The 22261-nt window shown below is 40.1% G+C and overlaps 3 protein-coding genes across 6 annotated transcripts in view; all 3 read left to right on the top strand.

Moving 5' to 3' along the window:
- The first annotated feature begins 485 nt into the window (after positions 1 to 485).
- LOC137180837 (nuclear factor 7, brain-like) lies at positions 486 to 2988 on the top strand. The gene is made up of 2 exons (XM_067586098.1): positions 486 to 612; positions 722 to 2988. Exon 2 carries the CDS (start codon positions 739 to 741, stop codon positions 2125 to 2127), a length of 1389 nt encoding a protein of 462 aa, XP_067442199.1. The 5' UTR covers positions 486 to 612; positions 722 to 738; the 3' UTR covers positions 2128 to 2988.
- A 4795-nt stretch (positions 2989 to 7783) lies between these two features.
- On the top strand, positions 7784 to 11544 carry LOC137180836 (nuclear factor 7, ovary-like). 4 transcript variants are annotated; one of them, XM_067586097.1, is made up of 2 exons: positions 7784 to 8001; positions 8985 to 11544. In XM_067586097.1, exon 2 carries the CDS (start codon positions 9002 to 9004, stop codon positions 10391 to 10393), a length of 1392 nt encoding a protein of 463 aa, XP_067442198.1. In that variant the 5' UTR covers positions 7784 to 8001; positions 8985 to 9001; the 3' UTR covers positions 10394 to 11544. The 4 variants fall into 4 exon arrangements, with proteins under 4 accessions (XP_067442198.1, XP_067442197.1, XP_067442196.1 ...); XM_067586096.1 differs by having other exon boundaries at positions 8645 to 11544; XM_067586095.1 differs by having other exon boundaries at positions 8639 to 11544.
- Positions 11545 to 19479: 7935 nt separating this feature from the next.
- Positions 19480 to 22261, top strand: part of si:ch211-236d3.4 (protein FAM107B) — a 28459-nt gene continuing 25677 nt past the window's right edge. The window contains exon 1 of the mRNA XM_067586092.1: positions 19480 to 19624. Within this exon, the coding sequence (XP_067442193.1) occupies positions 19601 to 19624 (24 nt within the window). The 5' untranslated portion in view covers positions 19480 to 19600. The remainder of the gene's footprint in view (positions 19625 to 22261) is intronic.

The raw sequence follows: 22261 nt of genomic DNA, 5'->3' as shown, positions 1-22261 counted from the left end.
ATGAGCACGGGGGTCATTATGTCGTCAGTTCGGTATCGTCGTTCTGTATACTGTGACCCCTTCTGGCTGCATTCCTCCTTTTTCTGGCTCTGTACAGGTAAGGTGTGTCATCTCTCTGATCCACAGGCTGTCATTTCCTTGTCGTTATATGTTGCTTTGGCTTTGTTTGGGTCTAATTTGTCCACCTGGGAGCGTGTCTTCTGTCCATAAGTCTCACAGGCATCGAGATATGCTGTCCTGGCTTTATCTGTATCTAATTCATCCTCCAGGGAGCATGTAGTTTGCCTGTAAGTCTCATAGGCGTTGTCGAACTGCACACTTCCTCTCTCTTCCTCACAGAGAGAGGAGGCAGCTGATACCCTTGATGACTCATTGCGCGCTGGAAGATCTTGTGTGTCCCAGTTCAATGTGAATCGTCCGGTGATTTCTCCCTCTGCTTTAGCTTCTCGTCCCACCAGTGGGCACTGTTTTACTCGTACAGACACAAAACAGACGATCAGATTCACCTTCAGACCAAACTAACAGCTTCCTCTGAGTGAGAACAGCTACAGGAGAGAAAAGTGAAAACTAGAACTCTGCTGCTTCAACCTGCTGACTCTCCACACACTGAATGTGAGTTTGACTAAAAACTGGAGTCAAAGTGAAAGTAAATGTCAGTGAGGTTAGTAGAGGAGGGAGGGGAGCCATGACTGACTGTACTTTCTGTCTGCTGTGTTTTCAGCTTCACTCGGAGACAAAATGGCTTCCAGATCAGAGGAGGATCTCTGCTGTCCGGTCTGTCAGGACGTCTTTAGAGATCCTGTTCTTCTGTCATGTAGCCACAGCTTCTGTAAAGACTGTCTGAAGACCTGGTGGAGACAGAGACCAACACGTGAGTGTCCAGTTTGTAAGAGAAGATCTTCAAGGGAACAACCACCTTGTAACCTGGCGTTAAAGAACCTGTGTGAGTCCTTCTTACAGGACAGAGATCAGAGAGCTTCAGAGGCTCTCTGCAGTCTGCACTCTGAGAAACTCAAACTCTTCTGTCTGGACCATCAGCAGCCAGTGTGTCTCGTCTGCAGAGATTCAGAAAAACACACCAACCACAGATTCAGACCCGTCGATGAAGCTGCACGACAACACAAGAAGAAACTTGAGGAAACTCTGAAGCCTTTAAAGAAGAAGTTAAAGGTTTGTGAAGAAGTTAAAGTGAAGTTTGATCAAACAGCAGAACACATTAAGGTCCAGGCCCGACACACAGAGAGGCAGATTAAGGAGCAGTTTAAGAAGCTTCACCAGTTTCTAGAAGAGGAAGAGGAGGCCAGGATGGCTGCTCTGAGGGAGGAAGGGGAGCAGAAGAGTCAGATGATGAAGGAGAAGATGGAAGCTCTGAGCAGAGAGATAGCAGCTCTTTCACACACAGTCAGAGCCACAGAGGAGAAGCTGAGAGCTGAAGACGTCTCATTCCTGCACAACTACAAGGCTGCAGTGGAAAGAGTCCAGCGCTGCCCCCTGCTGGATGATCCACAGCTGCCCTCAGGAGCTCTGATAGACCAGGCCAAACACCTGGGCAACCTGACCTTCAACATCTGGAACAACATGAAGGAGATGGTCTCCTACACTCCTGTCATTCTGGATCCAAACACTGCTGGTCCAAGACTCATCCTGTCTGATGATCTGACCAGTGTGAGAGGAGGAGAGAAACAGAAGCTTCCTGATAATCCAGAGAGGATTGACTTCTGGTCTGTTCTGGGTTCTGAGGGCTTTAACTCAGGGACTCACAGCTGGGATGTCGAGGTTGGAGACAATACAAGCTGGAGACTGGGTGTGTTATCAGAGTCTGTCCAGAGGAAGGGACGCATACAGTCTGAATTATGGAGAATACGGTTCAATGGAGATAAATACTCAGCATTGTCATCAGCTCCAGACACTGATCTCCCAGTGAAGAAGAAGCTCCAGAGGATCAGAGTGAATCTGGACTGGAACAGAGGAAATCTGTCGTTCTCTGATCCTGATACTAACAAACACATACACACCTTCACACACACTTTCACTGACACACTGTTTCCATACATTAACACTTGGGATGAACTCCCACTGAAGATTTCCCCACTGAAGGTCTCTGTGACAGTGAAACAGAGCAGTTAGAGACGATGATGATGACGATGATGATGATGATGATGGTTCTTATAATTACTGTAATTTATTTCTTAAAGGGAAAAGTGGCTGAATTTAATCTCTGAAGCTTCTGTCCTGCTGCTGTCTCATTATTCCAAAATATGTTCATGTTGTTTTAGTTGTTTTATTTTCTGATCTTTATAGTTTGTGTTTTCAGCCTTATTTTTAGTTTTTTATTGATACTGTATCATTTTCAATAGTTGTTAATGTTTTCTGATGTCGATGTGGATCCATGAAGACCAGCAGCCAAGAATCAATGACTGTATGTTGAAATTATAGTTTTCAAACATTAAAGGAAAAACTCACCGCTGTCAATATGAGGATTTCTTTAAACTAGATCACCTGTGTAGTAGAAATGTGCAATTATTTTTGAATTAGGTGCCCTTTGACTATAGAAAACTAAGAACAAATGTGTAGATTATTTATACTGTTCTTAGGGGGGAATCCTACAACAACCAGAATGCATTGCAGACATGACGTCCAATCAGACTGACTCACGTTGTGTTTATGTCCAGCAGAGCACCAAAGACAAAGAAAGCAGAGACAAAGTTAGTGAGCAGCAGCATAACATCTCTTTCCTGAGGCTTATTTTCATTTACAAAACGTTTTTCTCTATCGAGTCTGTTTTCAAAGGATCATAAAACAAACAGCACGCTGGAGTCACCTACGTTATGTGGATCAACTTACTGAGTGCTTCCAGTAGTTTGTTTGTGTTAGTGTTATCACAGAGAAAGTCAGCTGATGTTTGTGTGTCAGGCCACACTCTCGTCTGATTACACTGTGCTGTGCTGTGTAATCAGCGCACTGATTCACTGAACTTATTAAAATAAACATATCTATAATGATGGATCAAGTTTCTCTGTGAGCTCTCTGGTTTCACTGCGGACATACAGAGCTACTGTGGCCGTGTACATACAATCAACAGATCAATCAATAAAAACAAAGCAGTTTTCTACCTGTAAACTCCTGATACAGCCGACTGTAAAAAAAACTATTAATGTCCAGTATTTTGTGTTTAGTTTCTATACGGAATATGGAAATGTGCGTCATGTAGCAGGTGGATGTGACTCCCCTCGTTGAGACCTGCTGATAGACGTAACAGCGGAGCAGAGGAGAGACACTGAGATAGTGATGTAACCGACCTGCACTCAGTTATTTGACATGTTTTCTTCTTTCTTCCAGAAAACAAATCTTTTTTAAAATATTTGTATGAAACAAATATTCATTAAAAAAAAACACTATTTGTGCTTTGCCAAATAACGTTTGTATTCAGGCACACCCCTAATGTCTAGCATTTTGGTTTAGTTTCTGTCTGAATCTACTTGTTAACGTTAATTAGCTCAGTGCATGGTTAGCTATGGAGGCGTCCCAACCGAGGAAACAGGTTTGGTTTCAGAAGTCAGAGTTTCTTCACCTACAAAGTGCTGAAGATGTGCAGGACTTTTTTCAGCCATGAGTCGTGTCTGCAGTCGTCCTCACACACCAGTGGACGCTGGTCCATAGAGGCAGAGGAGGTTGTTCCTCTATTTTTTGAGAGGCAAGAGGGAGATCAAAATATAAAAAAGAATATTTGGTTGAAATAAACCATTACCAAATCTCAGTATTATTTATAAAATATTTTTTCTCTCTTTGGAAAAAATCTATTTTGGTTAAAATGTTTCAACAGTGACACCTGCAGGGCAGGAGGAGAAAGGGCAGTGTTTGTGAAGTGGTGGTGGGGGAGCAGTGAAGGGGGAGTGGGGGAAAGAGGAGGACAGGCTCCTGCTGTCCTCCTCAGGGTGGGATCTCCTTCCTCAATTTAATGTACTTCATTTTTTTTCATGCTAATCTGTGATTGGCCAAGACACGTTAATTGGCGCTCCTCCTTAACCAATCAACAACCAGAATGCAATATTGACATCATGTTGGTCCAATGATAGTTTCCAGATTTCATCTTCTATTCTCTACCACTGTGAAGGACGTGAGTTAGGGATGTGCAGAGAGCCCAGTATTTGTATTTGTATCTGTATTTGTTTAGGTAGCAAAATTATTTGTATTTGTATTTGAATAAAAGTGGAAAGAGGCTTAAAAGTCCTGTTTTTGTTTTTTGATTACACTTATTATTTTAGAAAATTAGACATGAAAATGAAAGTGATGTCCAAATTAAGAAATGTGCGTCATGTAGCAGGTGGATGTGACTCCCCTCATTGAGACCTGCTGATAGACGTAACAGCGGAGCAGAGGAGAGACACTGAGATAGTGATGTAACTGACCTGCACTCTGGTATTTGACATGTTTTCTTCTTTCTTCCAGAAAACAAATCTTTTTTAAAATATTTGTATGAAACAAATATTCATTAAAAAAAACACTATTTGTGCTTTGCCGAATAACGTTTGTATTCAGGCACACCCCTAATGTCTAGCATTTTGGTTTAGTTTCTGTCTGAATCTACTTGTTAACGTTAATTAGCTCAGTGCATGGTTAGCTATGGAGGCGTCCCAACCGAGGAAACAGGTTTGGTTTCAGAAGTCAGAGTTTCTTCACCTACAAAGTGCTGAAGATGTGCAGGACTTTTTTCAGCCATGAGTCGTGTCTGCAGTCGTCCTCACACACCAGTGGACGCTGGTCCATAGAGGCAGAGGAGGTTGTTCCTCCTCTATTTTTTGAGAGGCAAGAGGGAGATCAAAATATAAAAAAGAATATTTGGTTGAAATAAACCATTACCAAATCTCAGTATTATTTATAAAATATTTTTTCTCTCTTTGGAAAAAATCTATTTTGGTTAAAATGTTTCAACAGTGACACCTGCAGGGCAGGAGGAGAAAGGGCAGTGTTTGTGAAGTGGTGGTGGGGGAGCAGTGGAGGGGGAGTGGGGGAAAGAGGAGGACAGGCTCCTGCTGTCCTCCTCAGGGCGGGATCTCCTTCCTCAATTTAATGTACTTTTTTTCATGCTAATCTGTGATTGGCCAAGACACGTTAATTGGCGCTCCTCCTTAACCAATCAACAACCAGAATGCAATATTGACATCATGTTGGTCCAATGATAGTTTCCAGATTTCATCTTCTATTCTCTACCACTGTGAAGGACGTGAGTTAGGGATGTGCAGAGAGCTCAGTATTTGTATTTGTATCTGTATTTGTTTAGGTAGCAAAATTATTTGTATTTATATTTGAATAAAAGTGGAAAGAGGCTTAAAAGTCCTGTTTTTGTTTTTTGATTACACTTATTATTTTAGAAAATTAGAGATGAAAATGAAAGTGATGTCCAAATTAAGAAATGTGCATCATGTAGCAGGTGGATGTGACTCCCCTCATTGAGACCTGCTGATAGACATAACAGCGGAGCAGAGGAGAGACACTGAGATAGTGATGTAACCGACCTGCTCGCTGGTATTTAATGTGTTTTGTTTTATTTATTTTTCCAAAAAACAAATCATTTAAAAAATATTTGTATGAAACAAATATTCGGAAAAAACCCACTATTTGTGCTTTGCCGAATAACGTACTTGTATTCAGGCACACCCCTAACGTGAGTGTGACAAAGTGTCACTTCTTTTATGGAGCAGTATATAGCTGCTTCCGTTAGCCAACATTTAGCTTGTTGTAGCAGCCCTGAAGGACTCTTTATATATCCATTGAAGGACTGTTAAGCACTGTTGTTAAGCTAACGGGAGGATGGATCTGGACTGTGCAGCGCAGCAGCTGCAGGACGCCGCCGCGGAGGCTGGTGAGAGAAACAGCCGGAGAAACAACCAGGAGAGTTAGCTTGTTTGTCATTGTTGTTAGTGATATCAGACTGGTTAACCAGCAGCCACAAAGTTCTGTTAACTAACAAACAAGATGACCAACAGCTACAAATGGATGTTATGACCTGAATACTTCATCTCCATGATAGAAAGAAGAAGACATCAGATAACGTGAGTCAGATACAGCTTCTCTCTCTCTGTCTCTTTGGTTGCTAATTTCATCTCTGATAGTTACATGTATCTGTGTGGCTGTTATGTGAATTTATCTACTTAACAAGAATGCAGCAGAGATATACATATAATGTGTTGTGGGTAGTTTGCTTGTTGAAGTTACAGTGAGCTGTCTGGACTCACTCATTCATGTGGAATTGATCCAGTTTTTAATTGAGTGGTTGTTCAGTCACCTGTTGATGTTGTGTGATTAGTGAATGAGTGCAGGTGGTCTGGCTGCTTGTTGTGACAATTTCTTCAGTTTGTTTTAAGCTGAGTCATATATTGAATAATTAGCTTAAAGTAACTTGAATAATAAGTGTTAACATGTCAACTTTGTAGACATTATATACAAACTTTGTATGAAGTTTGGTGTTATTATCATTTATTTTATAGTAATTATAGGTCTTATATTTATAATTCAGTAGTGGGGATGACCTATGAAGGGAAGCAAAAAATGGAGTGAGGGTGACAGTTTAGTGATAAAGTGCTGTAGAAAAATACCATCAAAACTGTTGGTTTTCCTCCTGTCCTCCCCAGTTTTTTGAGTCACCAGCCGCCACTGTCACACACACACACACACACACACACTATTTCCCATCTATGAACTTCATCCAGCAGTTAATAACTTTCCCAGGAAGCTAAAGCCCCAGCAGTCTGCCTCTGTTTCAGACTTCACATGTGCCAACTAGATTAAATCTCAGTAGTTTATTTTTTTTTAACCCGCCATGCCAAACTTAAAATTCTGGGAGAACCCCAAAGTCCTGGTTTGTTCGCTGGCAATAAAAGATATATAAAATTAGAAGATTGTTAGCAAACATCAGGATCATGTGACACAGTATGGGAGGATCAGGTACTATATAGCACCTGTGTGTCATGTGGCCTTGCAGAGTTAATTACACCTCAGATATACCATTGTTGGACTTAAAGGATATTTCTGGCAATTTTCTATATTTTTCTTCATGTTTGGATCCAAACCAACAATGAACTGATCTACTAACAAGTATTGTGTGTGTATCAAAGCCTGATATATCTTATTAAAAACACGTCAGTGAGTCACACTGCTGCACTGGGTGACATGTTCCTTCATCATGAAGAGTTTGGTCACATTAGTTTGTTTAGAAACGGCTCCAAACACTAATAACAGCATCATGTTTTCAGTCTCAGGAGAGTAGTTTCATGCTCGGGCCCTAAAAATCATTTCATGAGAAATAAAACACTTACATGAGGCAGAATTTGTTGTTATTAATATCGACAGATATCATCAGACGTCTGACAGATCCGTGATGGACTGAATAAGAATATAAAACCATAACAATGTAAAGTTTGAGAAAATCAGCTGCAAAGTTTTTTCTCAGTTTACTTTTTGAAATGATCTGAAACCCATTAGATCATTTTCAGAGTCATTTCATTTAAATATTCAAAACGTATCAGTGCTTTTTATTGATCTTATTTATTGTTGTTGGTTCTCTTGTTTATTTGTATTTCACTTTGATTCACTGTTTTTATCTTTGAGCAGGTTTTGTTTAATATATAGCTGATGTCATGTTACTGTGAGGTTTTATTAGTGGTGCTACAGTTGTGTTGGTACCAGTGTTATGTTTTTCATGTCTCTTTAAAAACCAGTAGAATAACAGTGGAGATGAGTTTGGTTTCTTGTGTATTGTTTCCATTTGAGATGCAGACAGCTGACAGAGCTTCATCACATCATCATCATCTTCTCTTTGTGCTCTTCCCATGAAAGTTATGTTGACATGATGATGTGATCTCAAAGCAGCGCGACGGATCGTATTCATCATATTTATCATCTGTTCCTTTAATAAGCTCCACCTCTTACAGGATATCATGTGACACACAGCAGGAAACAGGTTCTTACTGTTCAGCTTCACTGGAAGGAGGCAGACAGACGGTAAGATTTACCTTCATTACAAAGCTGTGATTTAAACTGAGAGAGGACAGTTACAGCAGGAAGCACTGAAGACCTGAAGTAGTGAAATAGTTCAACTTCAACCTGCTGCTGACTGAAAAAACACGAGTCAAAGTGACTGAGAAACTTTCTACAGCAGGAAACACAACTGACTTCCTGTTTGAACGTCTCGTCCGCTGTGTTTTACTTTTAAATGAAACACACTCTGTTTTAGTCTGTACAGGCTGTAAAAGACGCTTTTTGTGTGTACTGTTGGGTACAGCCTTTATAATCTGATGCTCTGTTGGTTGAGCATGTTCGATAGACAGTGTTTTACTGTTATTGACTTTGTGATGCAGAACGTTGCGAAGTCGTCGCTCGTTTTTCAGTTTGTCTGTTTGTTCTTTTTTTCTTCTTCTAACTTTTCATAAGTCAGTTTTTCTGGGAAAAGATGGCCCGCCCAAAATACAGTTTCTGCCTACATCACTGCTATGTGAACCTTAAGTTCCTGCACAATAAAAGCTTGTTCTGTACTGTACAGATAGAATCAGATAAAACCTGTTAGTCATTAATCTTTAGAGGAGTTGGTAGGTGTATCTTTGAACTTTTAAATGAAACACACTCTGTTTTACATGTGAAGCAACAGCATTTATCAGAAGAGGTCTGACAAAGCTCCGCCCCTCAGCTGACTCATCTGAGACAAAGCAGGAAACAGTTTATTCTTCGTCTCTAAAGAGACACACAGACTGAAAAACAGACGATCAGATTCACCTTCAGACCAAACTAACAGCTTCCTCTGAGTGAGAACAGCTACAGGAGAGAAAAGTGAAAACTAGAACTCTGCTGCTTCAACCTGCTGACTCTCCACACACTGAATGTGAGTTTGACTAAAAACTGGAGTCAAAGTGAAAGTAAATGTCAGTGAGGTTAGTAGAGGAGGGAGGGGAGCCATGACTGACTGTACTTTCTGTCTGCTGTGTTTTCAGCTTCACTCGGAGACAAAATGGCTTCCAGATCAGAGGAGGATCTCTGCTGTCCGGTCTGTCAGGACGTCTTTAGAGATCCTGTTCTTCTGTCATGTAGCCACAGCTTCTGTAAAGACTGTCTGAAGAGCTGGTGGAGAGAGAAACAAACACGTGAGTGTCCAGTTTGTAAGAGAAGATCTTCAAGGGCAGAACCACCTTGTAACCTGGTGTTAAAGAACCTGTGTGAGTCCTTCTTACAGGACAGAGATCAGAGAGCTTCAGAGGCTCTCTGCAGTCTGCACTCTGAGAAACTCAAACTCTTCTGTCTGGACCATCAGCAGCCAGTGTGTGTCGTCTGTAGAGATTCAGAAAAACACACCAACCACAGATTCAAACCCGTCAATGAAGCTGCACGACAACACAAAAAGGAACTTGAGGAAACTCTGGAGCCTTTAAAGAAGAAGTTAAAGGTTTGTGAAGAAGTTAAAGTGAAGTTTGATCAAACAGCAGAACACATTAAGGTCCAGGCCCGACACACAGAGAGGCAGATTAAGGAGCAGTTTAAGAAGCTTCACCAGTTTCTAGAAGAGGAAGAGGAGGCCAGGATGGCTGCTCTGAGGGAGGAAGAGGAGCAGAAGAGTCAGATGATGAAGGAGAAGATGGAGGCTCTGAGCAGAGAGATAGCAGCTCTTTCACACACAGTCAGAGCCACAGAGGAGGAGCTGAGAGCTGAAGACGTCTCATTCCTGCACAACTACAAGGCTGCCATGGAAAGAGTCCAGCGCTGCCCCCTGCTGGATGATCCACAGCTGCTCTCAGGAGCTCTGATAGACCAGGCCAAACACCTGGGCAACCTGACCTTCAACATCTGGAACAACATGAAGGAGATGGTCTCCTACACTCCTGTCATTCTGGATCCAAACACTGTTTATCCAAAACTCATCCTGTCTGATGATCTGACCAGTGTGAGAGGAGGAGAGAAACAGCAGCTTCCTGATAATCCAGAGAGGTTTGACTCCTCCTCTGTTCTGGGCTCTGAGGGCTTTAACTCAGGGACTCACAGCTGGGATGTCGAGGTTGGAGACAATACAAGCTGGACACTGGGTGTGTTATCAGAGTCAGTCCAGAGGAAGAGATTCATACAGTCTGGATTATGGATAATATGGTTCTATGAAGGTAAATACTCAGCACGTTCACCACCAGCTCCCTCCACTGTTCTCCCAGTGAAGAAGAAGTTCCAGAGGATCAGAGTGAATCTGGACTGGAACAGAGGAAATCTGTCGTTCTCTGATCCTGATACTAACAAACACATACACACCTTCACACACGCTTTCACTGACACACTGTTTCCATTCATTAACACTGTGGATAAACTCCCACTGAAGATTTCCCCACTGAAGGTCTCTGTGACAGTGGAACAGAGCAGTTAGAGACGATGATGATGATGATGATGATGATGATGATGGTTCTTATAATTACTGTCATTTATTTCTTAAAGGGAAAAGTGGCTGAATTTAACCTCTGAAGCTTCTGTCCTGCTGCTGTCTCATTATTCCAAAATATGTTCATGTTGTTTTACTTGTTTTATTTTCTGATCTTTATAGTTTGTGTCTTCAGCCTTATTTTTTGTTTTTTATTGATACTGTATCATTTTCAATAGTTGTTAATGTTTTCTGATGTCGATGTGGATCCATGAAGACCAGCAGCCAAGAATCAATGACTGTATGTTGAAATTATAGTTTTCAAACATTAAAGGAAAAACTCACCGCTGTCAATATGAGGATTTCTTTAAACTAGATCACCTGTGTAGCAGAAATGTGCAATTATTTTTGAATTAGGTGCCCTTTGACTATAGAAAACTAAGAACAAATGTGTAGATTATTTATACTGTTCTTAGGGGGGAATCCTACAACAACCAGAATGCATTGCAGACATGACGTCCAATCAGACTGACTCACGATGTGTTTACGTCCAGCAGAGCACCAAAGACAAAGAAAACAGAGACAAAGTTAGTGAGCAGCAGCATAACATCTCTTTCCTGAGGCTTATTTTCATTTACAAAACGTTTTTCTCTATCGAGTCTGTTTTCAAAGGATCATAAAACAAACAGCACGCTGGAGTCACCTACGTTATGTGGATCAACTTACTGAGTGCTTCCAGTAGTTTGTTTGTGTTAGTGTCATCACAGAGAAAGTCAGCTGATGTTTGTGTGTCAGGCCACACTCTCGTCTGATTACACTGTGCTGTGCTGTGTAATCAGCACACTGATTCACTGAACTTATTTAAATAAACGTATCTATAATGATGGATCAAGTTTCTCTGTGAGCTCTCTGGTTTCACTGCGGACATACAGAGCTACTGTGGCCATGTACATACAATCAACAGATCAATCAATAAAAACAAAGCAGTTTTCTACCTGTAAACTCCTGATACAGCCGACTGTAAAAAAAACTATTAATGTCCAGTATTTTGTGTTTAGTTTCTATATACGGAATATGGAAATGTGCGTCATGTAGCAGGTGGATGTGACTCCCCTCTTTGAGACTTGCTGATAGACGTAACAGCGGAGCAGAGGAGAGACACTGAGATAGTGATGTAACTGACCTGCACTCTGGTATTTGACATGTTTTCTTCTTTCTTCCAGAAAACAAATCTTTTTTACAATATTTGTATGAAACAAATATTCATTAAAAAAAACACTATTTGTGCTTTGCCGAATAACGTTTATATTCAGGCACACCCCTAATGTCTAGCATTTTGGTTTAGTTTCTGTCTGAATCTACTTGTTAACGTTAATTAGCTCAGTGCATGGTTAGCTATGGAGGCGTCCCAACCGAGGAAACAGGTTTGGTTTCAGAAGTCAGAGTTTCTTCACCTACAAAGTGCTGAAGATGTGCAGGACTTTTTTCAGCCATGAGTCGTGTCTGCAGTCGTCCTCACACACCAGTGGACGCTGGTCCATAGAGGCAGAGGAGGTTGTTCCTCTATTTTTTGAGAGGCAAGAGGGAGATCAAAATATAAAAAAGAATATTTGGTTGAAATAAACCATTACCAAATCTCAGTATTATTTATAAAATATTTTTTCTCTCTTTGGAAAAAATCTATTTTGGTTAAAATGTTTCAACAGTGACACCTGCAGGGCAGGAGGAGAAAGGGCAGTGTTTGTGAAGTGGTGGTGGGGGAGCAGTGAAGGGGGAGTGGGGGAAAGAGGAGGACAGGCTCCTGCTGTCCTCCTCAGGGTGGGATCTCCTTCCTCAATTTAATGTACTTCATTTTTTTTCATGCTAATCTGTGATTGGCCAAGACACGTTAATTGGCGCTCCTCCTTAACCAATCAACAACCAGAATGCAATATTGACATCATGTTGGTCCAATGATAGTTTCCAGATTTCATCTTCTATTCTCTACCACTGTGAAGGACGTGAGTTAGGGATGTGCAGAGAGCCCAGTATTTGTATTTGTATCTGTATTTGTTTAGGTAGCAAAATTATTTGTATTTGTATTTGAATAAAAGTGGAAAGAGGCTTAAAAGTCCTGTTTTTGTTTTTTGATTACACTTATTATTTTAGAAAATTAGACATGAAAATGAAAGTGATGTCCAAATTAAGAAATGTGCGTCATGTAGCAGGTGGATGTGACTCCCCTCTTTGAGACTTGCTGATAGACGTAACAGCGGAGCAGAGGAGAGACACTGAGATAGTGATGTAACTGACCTGCACTCTGGTATTTGACATGTTTTCTTCTTTCTTCCAGAAAACAAATCTTTTTTACAATATTTGTATGAAACAAATATTCATTAAAAAAAACACTATTTGTGCTTTGCCGAATAACGTTTATATTCAGGCACACCCCTAATGTCTAGCATTTTGGTTTAGTTTCTGTCTGAATCTACTTGTTAACGTTAATTAGCTCAGTGCATGGTTAGCTATGGAGGCGTCCCAACCGAGGAAACAGGTTTGGTTTCAGAAGTCAGAGTTTCTTCACCTACAAAGTGCTGAAGATGTGCAGGACTTTTTTCAGCCATGAGTCGTGTCTGCAGTCGTCCTCACACACCAGTGGACGCTGGTCCATAGAGGCAGAGGAGGTTGTTCCTCTATTTTTTGAGAGGCAAGAGGGAGATCAAAATATAAAAAAGAATATTTGGTTGAAATAAACCATTACCAAATCTCAGTATTATTTATAAAATATTTTTTCTCTCTTTGGAAAAAATCTATTTTGGTTAAAATGTTTCAACAGTGACACCTGCAGGGCAGGAGGAGAAAGGGCAGTGTTTGTGAAGTGGTGGTGGGGGAGCAGTGGAGGGGGAGTGGGGGAAAGAGGAGGACAGGCTCCTGCTGTCCTCCTCAGGGTGGGATCTCCTTCCTCAATTTAATGTACTTCATTTTTTTTCATGCTAATCTGTGATTGGCCAAGACACGTTAATTGGCGCTCCTCCTTAACCAATCAACAACCAGAATGCAATATTGACATCATGTTGGTCCAATGATAGTTTCCAGATTTCATCTTCTATTCTCTACCACTGTGAAGGACGTGAGTTAGGGATGTGCAGAGAGCCCAGTATTTGTATTTGTATCTGTATTTGTTTAGGTAGCAAAATTATTTGTATTTGTATTTGAATAAAAGTGGATAGAGGCTTAAAAGTCCTGTTTTTGTTTTTTGATTACACTTATTATTTTAGAAAATTAGAGATGAAAATGAAAGTGATGTCCAAATTAAGAAATGTGCGTCATGTAGCAGGTGGATGTGACTCCCCTCATTGAGACCTGCTGATAGACATAACAGCGGAGCAGAGGAGAGACACTGAGATAGTGATGTAACCGACCTGCTCGCTGGTATTTAATGTGTTTTGTTTTATTTATTTTTCCCAAAAACAAATCATTTAAAAAATATTTGTATGAAACAAATATTCGGAAAAAACCCACTATTTGTGCTTTGCCGAATAACGTACTTGTATTCGGGCACACCCCTAACGTGAGTGTGACAAACTGTCACTTCTTTTGTGGAGCAGTATATAGCTGCTTCCGTTAGCCAACATTTAGCTTGTTGTAGCAGCCCTGAAGGACTCTTTATATATCCATTGAAGGACTGTTAAGCACTGTTGTTAAGCTAACGGGAGGATGGATCTGGACTGTGCAGCGCAGCAGCTGCAGGACGCTGCCGCGGAGGCTGGTGAGAGAAACAGCCGGAGAAACAACCAGGAGAGTTAGCTTGTTTGTCATTGTTGTTAGTGATATCAGACTGGTTAACCAGCAGCCACAAAGTTCTGTTAACTAACAAACAAGATGACCAACAGCTACAAATGGATGTTATGACATGAATAACTTCATCTCCATGATAGAAAGAAGAAGACATCAGATAACGTGAGTCAGATACAGCTTCTCTCTCTCTGTCTCTTTGGTTGCTAATTTCATCTCTGATAGTTACATGTATCTGTGTGGCTGTTATGTGAATTTATCTACTTAACAAGAATGCAGCAGAGATATACATATAATGTGTTGTGGGTAGTTTGCTTGTTGAAGTTACAGTGAGCTGTCTGGACTCACTCATTCATGTGGAATTGATCCAGTTTTTAATTGAGTGGTTGTTCAATCACCTGTTGATGTTGTGTGATTAGTGAATGAGTGCAGGTGGTCTGGCTGCTTGTTGTGACAATTTCTTCAGTTTGTTTTAAGCTGAGTCATATATTGAATAATTAGCTTAAAGTAACTTGAATAATAAGTGTTAACATGTCAACTTTGTAGACATTATATACAAACTTTGTATGAAGTTTGGTGTTATTATCATTTATTTTATAGTAATTATAGGTCTTATATTTATAATTCAGTAATGGGGATGGCCTCTGACGGGAAGCAAAAAATGGAGTGAGAGTGACAGTTTAGTGATAAAGTGCTGTAGAAAAATACCATCAAAACTGTTGGTTTTCCTCCTGTCCTCCCCAGTCACCAGTCACCAGCCGCCACTGTCACACACACACACACACACTATTTCCCATCTATGACCTTCATCCAGCAGTGAATAATATTCCCAGGAATATAAAGCCCCAGCAGTCTGCCTCTGTTTCAGACTTCACATGTGCCAACTAGATTAAATCTCAGTAGTTTATTTTTTTTAACCCGCCATGCCAAACTTAAAATTCAGGGAGAACCCCAAAGTCCTGGTTTGTTCGTTGGCATTAAAAGATATATAAAATTAGAAGATTGTTAGCAAATATCAGGATCATGTGACACAGTGTGGGAGGATCAGGTACTATATAGCACCTGTGTGTCACGTGGCCTTGCAGAGTTAATTACACCTCAGATATACCATTGTTGGTATCACAAGACTTAAAGGATATTTCTGGCAATTTTCTATATTTTTCTTCATGTTTGGATCCAAACCAACAATGAACTGATCTACTAACAAGTGTTGTGTGTGTATCAAAGCCTGATATATCTTATTAAAAACATGTCAGTGAGTCACACCACTGCACTGGGTGACATGTTCCTTCATCATGAAGAGTTTGGTCACGTTAGTTTGTTTAGAAACGGCTCCAAAGACTAATAACAGCATCATGTTTTCAGTCTCAGGAGAGTAGTTTCATGCTTGGGCCCTAAAAATCATTGCATGAGAAATAAAACACTTATATGAGGCAGAATTTTTGTTGTTATTAATATCGACAGATATCATCAGACTTCTGACAGATCCGTGATGGACTGAATAAGAATATAAAACCATAACAATGTAAAGTTTGAGAAAATCAGCTGCAAAGTTTTTTCTCAGTTTACTTTTTGAAATGATCTGAAACCCATTAGATCATTTTCAGAGTCATTTAATTTAAATATCCAAAACATATCAGTGCTTTTTATTGATCTTATTTATTGTTGTTGGTTCTCTTGTTTATTTGTATTTCACTTTGATTCACTGTTTTTATCTTTGAGCAGCTTTTGTTTAATATATAGCTGATGTCATGTTACTGTGAGGTTTTATTAGTGGTGCTACAGTTGTGTCGGTACCAGTGTTGTCATGTTTTTCATGTCTCTTTAAAAACCAGTAGAATAACAGTGGAGATGAGTTTGGTTTCTTGTGTATTTTTTTCCATTTGAGATGCAGACAGCTGACAGAGCTTCATCACATCATCATCATCTTCTCTTTGTGCTCTTCCCATGAAAGTTATGTTGACATGATGATGTGATCTCAAAGCAGCGCGACAGATCGTATTCGTATGAAGGTCTCTGTGACAGTGGAACAGAGCAGTTAGAGACGATGATGATGATGATGATGATGATGATGATGATGATGATGATGGTTCTTATAATTACTGTCATTTATTTCTTAAAGGGAAAAGTGGCTGAATTTAACCTCTGAAGCTTCTGTCCTGCTGCTGTCTCATTATTCCAAAATATGTTCATGTTGTTTTGTTTTATTTTCTGATCTTTATAGTTTGTGTCTTCAGCATTATTTTTAGTTTTTTATTGATACTGTATCATTTTCAATAGTTGTTAATGTTTTCTGATGTCGATGTGGATCCATGAAGACCAGCAGCCAAGAATCAATGACTGTATGTTAAACTGTATTTGAGATTAAACTTTACAAACATTAAATCAGTTCATGTTTAATTACATCACGAAATGTTTTAATATTTAAAATATATTGTTTATAAGAATCTGTATGAAATAATCAAGATATTTATATAACTGTCCATAAAATAATTCTGTCAGAGGAGTTTTGTTTAAGGTGGACGTGTCAGTTTTAAGGTGGACGTGTGTGTTTTAAGGTGGATGTGTCAGTTTTAAGGTGGACGTGTGAGTTCTGAGGTGGACGTGTGAGTTTTAAGGTGGACATGTGAGTTTTAAGGTGGACGTGTGTGTTTTAAGGTGGACGTGTCAGTTTTAAGGTGGACGTGTGAGTTTTAAGGTGGACGTGTGAGTTTTAAGGGGGACGTGTGAGTTTTAAGGTGGACGTGTGAGTTTTAAGGTGGACTTGTCAGTTTTAAGGTGGACGTGTGAGTTTTAAGGTGGACGTGTGAGTTTTAAGGTGGACTTTTTTCAGCCGTGAGTCGTGTCTGCAGTCGTCCTCACAGCTCCAACAACCTCCAGCGAGAGGAGAGGCAGCCTGACAGGCGAAACCCAGAGCCCTGTTTTAAACCACTCTCGGTATTGTCCCACAGGTAATCAATAACAGCTGTTACAGGTTCTATATGTAGGAATCAGAAATTCCTTCTCATTAGTGACGTCTGTTGTCGTTAAATGAGCTGCAGTCAACATCCTGGTGATCGCCTTCATGTGCTTGCAGACGTGCTGTGGCCGCTGACCGGTGAGAGCCAATCAGCATCGACACGTATAAATATGCGTTAATCAGCCACCTGAACCTGACCCGACCCGCAAACCGCCAACTTTGTTTTGACCAGCTGTGTTTGCTAAAATCCGGTAGGCTCAGTGAGTTTATTACGACTTCTGGACTAGCAGGAAAAACAAACATAAACTACGATGTGCCGTCGCTCTGGAGCTTGTTTCCTGCTGCTTTGTGGAGGACATGATGTTGTTTTAGCTGTGTGTGTTCGGGAGGGGACGACTTGTCATTGCGGGGGTGTTTGTTGTGAAATGTGCAGCGGTTGATGGAGGCAGAGCTGAAATCAGTCGACAGGCTGTCACAGACAACCGAGAAAATCAGTGAAAGTCTCATTTTTTACATTACATCACCAGCTGTTCACCCATTCCTGGGACTTGCTGTCGTTTGTTCTGAATTCGTACAGCTGAATGTCGATGAACATTCCTCTGGGTTGATTGGAGGGTTATGGAGATCACCTGAGAGCAGCTGGGTTCATTCCCCTCTTGGCCAATCAGGGTGTGACAACAGGTTTTTTCTGGGGTTTAAGAGAAGAGAGAAACTGCACACCCAGGTCGCTCTCATGGTCTGTTCAGGCTCTTTAGACTCTTCTTTCCTGTCTTTTGCATTTCTGGTTTGAGGGAACCGTAGAGGGAATACTACAAAAATAAACCTTTCAACCAAGTTTCCTGCATTGGGTTGATCTTAGTGCTATTCATGCGATAGCCTCACAGCTGCAGGCTTTATTCTGTTAATTGTTGTACATATTGAAGAGACATTTTTTCATTATTATTGTACAGAAACTTGTGAGATTGTTTCTTCGAGTGAATATTATTTGTGTTTTTTTAAATGTTTTTATGTAGTTGGCTTCTTACTGACCAGCTGTGGTCTGGAGTTTCTGTATTGCCACACACTCATAAAAATAAAAAAACAAAACATTAATACATGAAAAATGCTTCACAGTTCAACATGTAGAACTTTTAATATGTTTGTCCACTAGATGGAGACATTGAACCACAAACTGCAGGAGCGTTACATGGCCTGATCTGGACTGAATATAAGGAGTTATTGCAGCTGTTGTTATTACTAATATACTATATTAGTAATACTATAATAATGTAATATATTAGTGCACTTGTTGGATACAACCTGATGTCTCCACTGTGTTTGTGTTGATAGTAGAAGTTGATGTTAATTTTATTAATATTTCTCTGATTTGATGTCCTGGCCGCCCCTTTTTTTTTTGTAAATTATGTTGCTTTTAGTTTATTTTCACAAACAATAAATGGCTTTAACTGAAGGACTTCCTGTTTTTTTAACTGTAGCAAAACAAACAAACAAAAAAAACCTTTAGATTTATTTCTTATAAACACTTATTAACTGATTATTAATAAATTATACTGAGTTATAAACATTTATTACCTGTTTATAGACTGATTATTAATACATTATACTGAGTTATAAACATTTATTACCTGTTTATAGACTGATTATTAATACATTATACTGAGTTATAAACATTTATTACCTGTTTATAGACAGTGTCAGTCACTCAAAGGTAACAAGCTTTATTTTGGGTAAACAACCCAACAGTAAAATAAATAAATATCACTAAAACCGGCTCATACTGTGTTTGTGTTATCGACTCAAACTGGGTAAAATTTGAACCCAGTGATTTTTAGTGTGTAGTGGAGTATAGTATAGTATAGTGGAGTAGTATAAAGTAGCATCACATGGAAATACTCAAGTACTAGTACTTGAGTACAGTAGTTGAGTAAATGTACTGAGTTACTTTCCACCGCTGGCGTCATATCACAACCTCTTGACTTTCTATTAAAGTTCTTATAGAAATTGACAACGTAGCACATTGAGATAAATACGTAAGAACGTATAAAGACACCAGATTCAGCCTCCTGCTCTCTTCTTGTCACCACTAATTACATTAATCCAGTCAGAGCACCTTAACTCCTCACAGCTGAGAGCAGAGAGTCAGGCAGTAACAGGTGGCTGGGACACCTCCTCCTCCTCCTCCTCCTCCTCCTCCTCCTCTCAGACCAGCACACTCTCAAACACTCGGACTGTTTCCTCTCTGACTGGCTGCTCTTTCCTCTCGGCTCTGGCTCGGTGTTGGTTTGGTGCCACAGTATGAAGCTGCCTCAGAGTTCGGTGGGTTAACTGACCCCAGTGATTGGACTGCCAGGCAGTGGAGGGGAGGGGAGGGGGGGCAGGGTGAGGAGGCTGCTGGGAAAAAGAAGAAGAGGAAAGAAAGGCAGAAAGCCTGAGTGAACCTGCTGCAACAAACAAACAACAAAGACTCAGCAGAGAAGTGAAGAATGGGAGCTGCTTATGGGAAGAAGGTCAGTCCAACAGCACTTTATTTGTCTTTATTAGAGAAGAATTGTTGCTTTTATTTTGGGTTTGTTTTCCTCCCAAAAATCTGTTTTTACCTCCAAAGTTTGGCACTATTCATTCCCAGCACAAAGTCTGTCTGCAGAAACAGAAACACGGGTGTTTGGTGGGAGCTGAAAGGATCAGCTGAGGAATCGATAATGTTGATAAAGCAAAAGATTCCAACTTTTTCTTCAATGAAAATAAACTCTTGTTCACACAAATAAAGACATCTGAAGACGTCATGTTGGACTCTTAGAAAGTCTTACAGATATTTTTCATCATGTCAGATTTTACAGACGACAAAAATGATCCTCAGATTAATAAAATAACAGAAATAATTGTGAGTTGCAGCTTTACTTTTAATAAAGTTTTTCTTTCGATGATGTAAATATTCCTGCAGCAGACATGCTAACATGAGCATGCTAACATGTTGATGTTTACTGTGTAGTGCAGCTCAGACTGCTGGGAATCCCATCAGTTTTACAGGTATTTGGTCATAAACCAATGACATTCTGACCAGATGATGATGTTAGAGAAGAAGTTATTATAGTTCATCCTGAGAGGAACATGAACACGAGAAGCAAACGTCACAGCGATCCATCCAACAGTTGTTGAGATATTTCAGTCTGGTGTTCTGACGCTACGCTGCCAGTGTGGATCATGAGTTTAACACTGTTGGAGATTTTACTCACAGACTCGATTTTTCACTAAATATTCACTGTGAGATCACTGTGTTTCTACTGTGATAACAGCTTTTATATCATATTTGTAAATCTTATTGAAATTGGCTTTTTGTTTTATGAGCAGATTAACCTGATGACTGTGACCTGCGTCAAAGATACTGATTGTATTTATTCTGGTAACGGCTGAGTTATATTTTCTCACAGCGAATGTCTCAACATGAAGCTGTAAAAATCTTTATCAGTCTGTCGGGAGAAATACTCCTGAAAGTCTAAAAACACTGGAGACTCTGGACGCTCATGTCTGTCATGGCTGCAGAGACTAATAGATGAAATGTTAGGAGGGAAAATATAGATATTATTAATATATTATGAGAAAACTGTAACTCGCTGAGTCAAATGCATTATTTTACAAGTCAAAATTATGATTTTTCTAAGTTAAACAGACACAATAAGTCACACTTTTGACTTTGTACTAAATTAAGATCACAAGATAATAAGTCGAACTTCTGACTGATTAAGTTTATTCACTGGTGGAGCTCAGTGGAGCCTCAAACAGCCTCCGAGTGTCTGGTGAACCAGAGAGAGCCGAGCTTTGACAAATATTTGAACTATGGGGTGCGACACACCTGTTGAAGTGGGCGTGTTGGGGTGTGTGTGTGTTGCCATGGTGACTAACAGCTGACAGCAGGGTGGGGGGGGGGGTTGGACGGAGGTATCAGGGTGCAGACTGGGTCAGTTCGCTGTGATGTCGACTCATTCGTCTATTTTTAGTGGAGTGGTGGTCAGCAGCAGTCAGAAGATCTTTAACACAGTGTGATCACTTTATTCACTGAAACATGCAGCAAATACTTCACATTAGCATTTCTTTGTTTTTATTATTGATAGTTTTGACAGACACATACAACCATCATACAGGGTTTTTTTTGTTTTGTTTTTCTGTTAACCAAGCAGAACAATAAGAAACAACAACAAAAACAGTCTGGTAATAATCTCACATGACCAGACATCATTCATATCTTTGATACATATATATCAAGTAACATAACTAATATCCACAGTCACAGTGACTCATACAAACACAGAGTAGCTCCCCAATAGGAGGAACAAAAAACAAAACAAGAGAAACTCAATTAACAAAAAACGTAACGACAAACAACAAAAAGAAAAGGATAAACCCTGCACACAGTTGGTGATCAGACCCTCGACATGATGACCAGATGTACGGAGCGTTCAGGAAGTATTCAGACCTTCACTTTTTTCACTTTTTGTTATGTTGCAGCTTTATGCTGAAATCATTTAAATTCATTTTCCCCTCATCAATCTACACTCAATACTCCATAATGACACAGTGAAGACAGAATTTTAGAAAGTTTTGCAAATTAATTAAAAAGAAAAAACTGAAATATCACATTAACAGAAGTATTCAGACTCTCTGCTATTACACTTGAAATTCAGCTCAGGTGGCTCCATTTCTCTTGATCATCTTTGAGATGTTTCTACACCTTGATTGGAGGTAAATTCAATTGATTTGGAAAGGAGCAGACCACCTGTCTATATAAGGTCTCACAGCCGACAGTGCATATCAGAGCAAAAACCAAGCTGCCTTCAGAGCTCAGAGGATTGTGAGCCGCCCGGCCAAACTGAGCCTTCAGGAGAGAAGATCCACTGTAAGAGAGGTGACCAAGAACCCGATGGTCACTCTGGCTGAGCTCCAGAGATCCTGTGTGGAGATGAGAGAAACTTCCAGAAAGGAAACCATCACTGCAACACTCCACCGATCTGATCTTTATGGCAAAGTGTCCAGACGGAAGCTTCTCCTCAGCGAAAGACAGGAAATCACCTGAAGGACTGAGAGAAACAAGATTCTCGGGTCTGATGAAACCAAGATTGAACTATTTGGTCTCATTTCTAAGCGTCATG

Source organism: Thunnus thynnus, chromosome 4 (assembly GCF_963924715.1).
Source record: "Thunnus thynnus chromosome 4, fThuThy2.1, whole genome shotgun sequence".
NCBI lineage: Eukaryota > Metazoa > Chordata > Actinopteri > Scombriformes > Scombridae > Thunnus > Thunnus thynnus.
The sequence above is the reverse complement of the archived record's forward strand: the minus strand, read 5'-3'. Positions and strand labels throughout refer to the sequence as shown.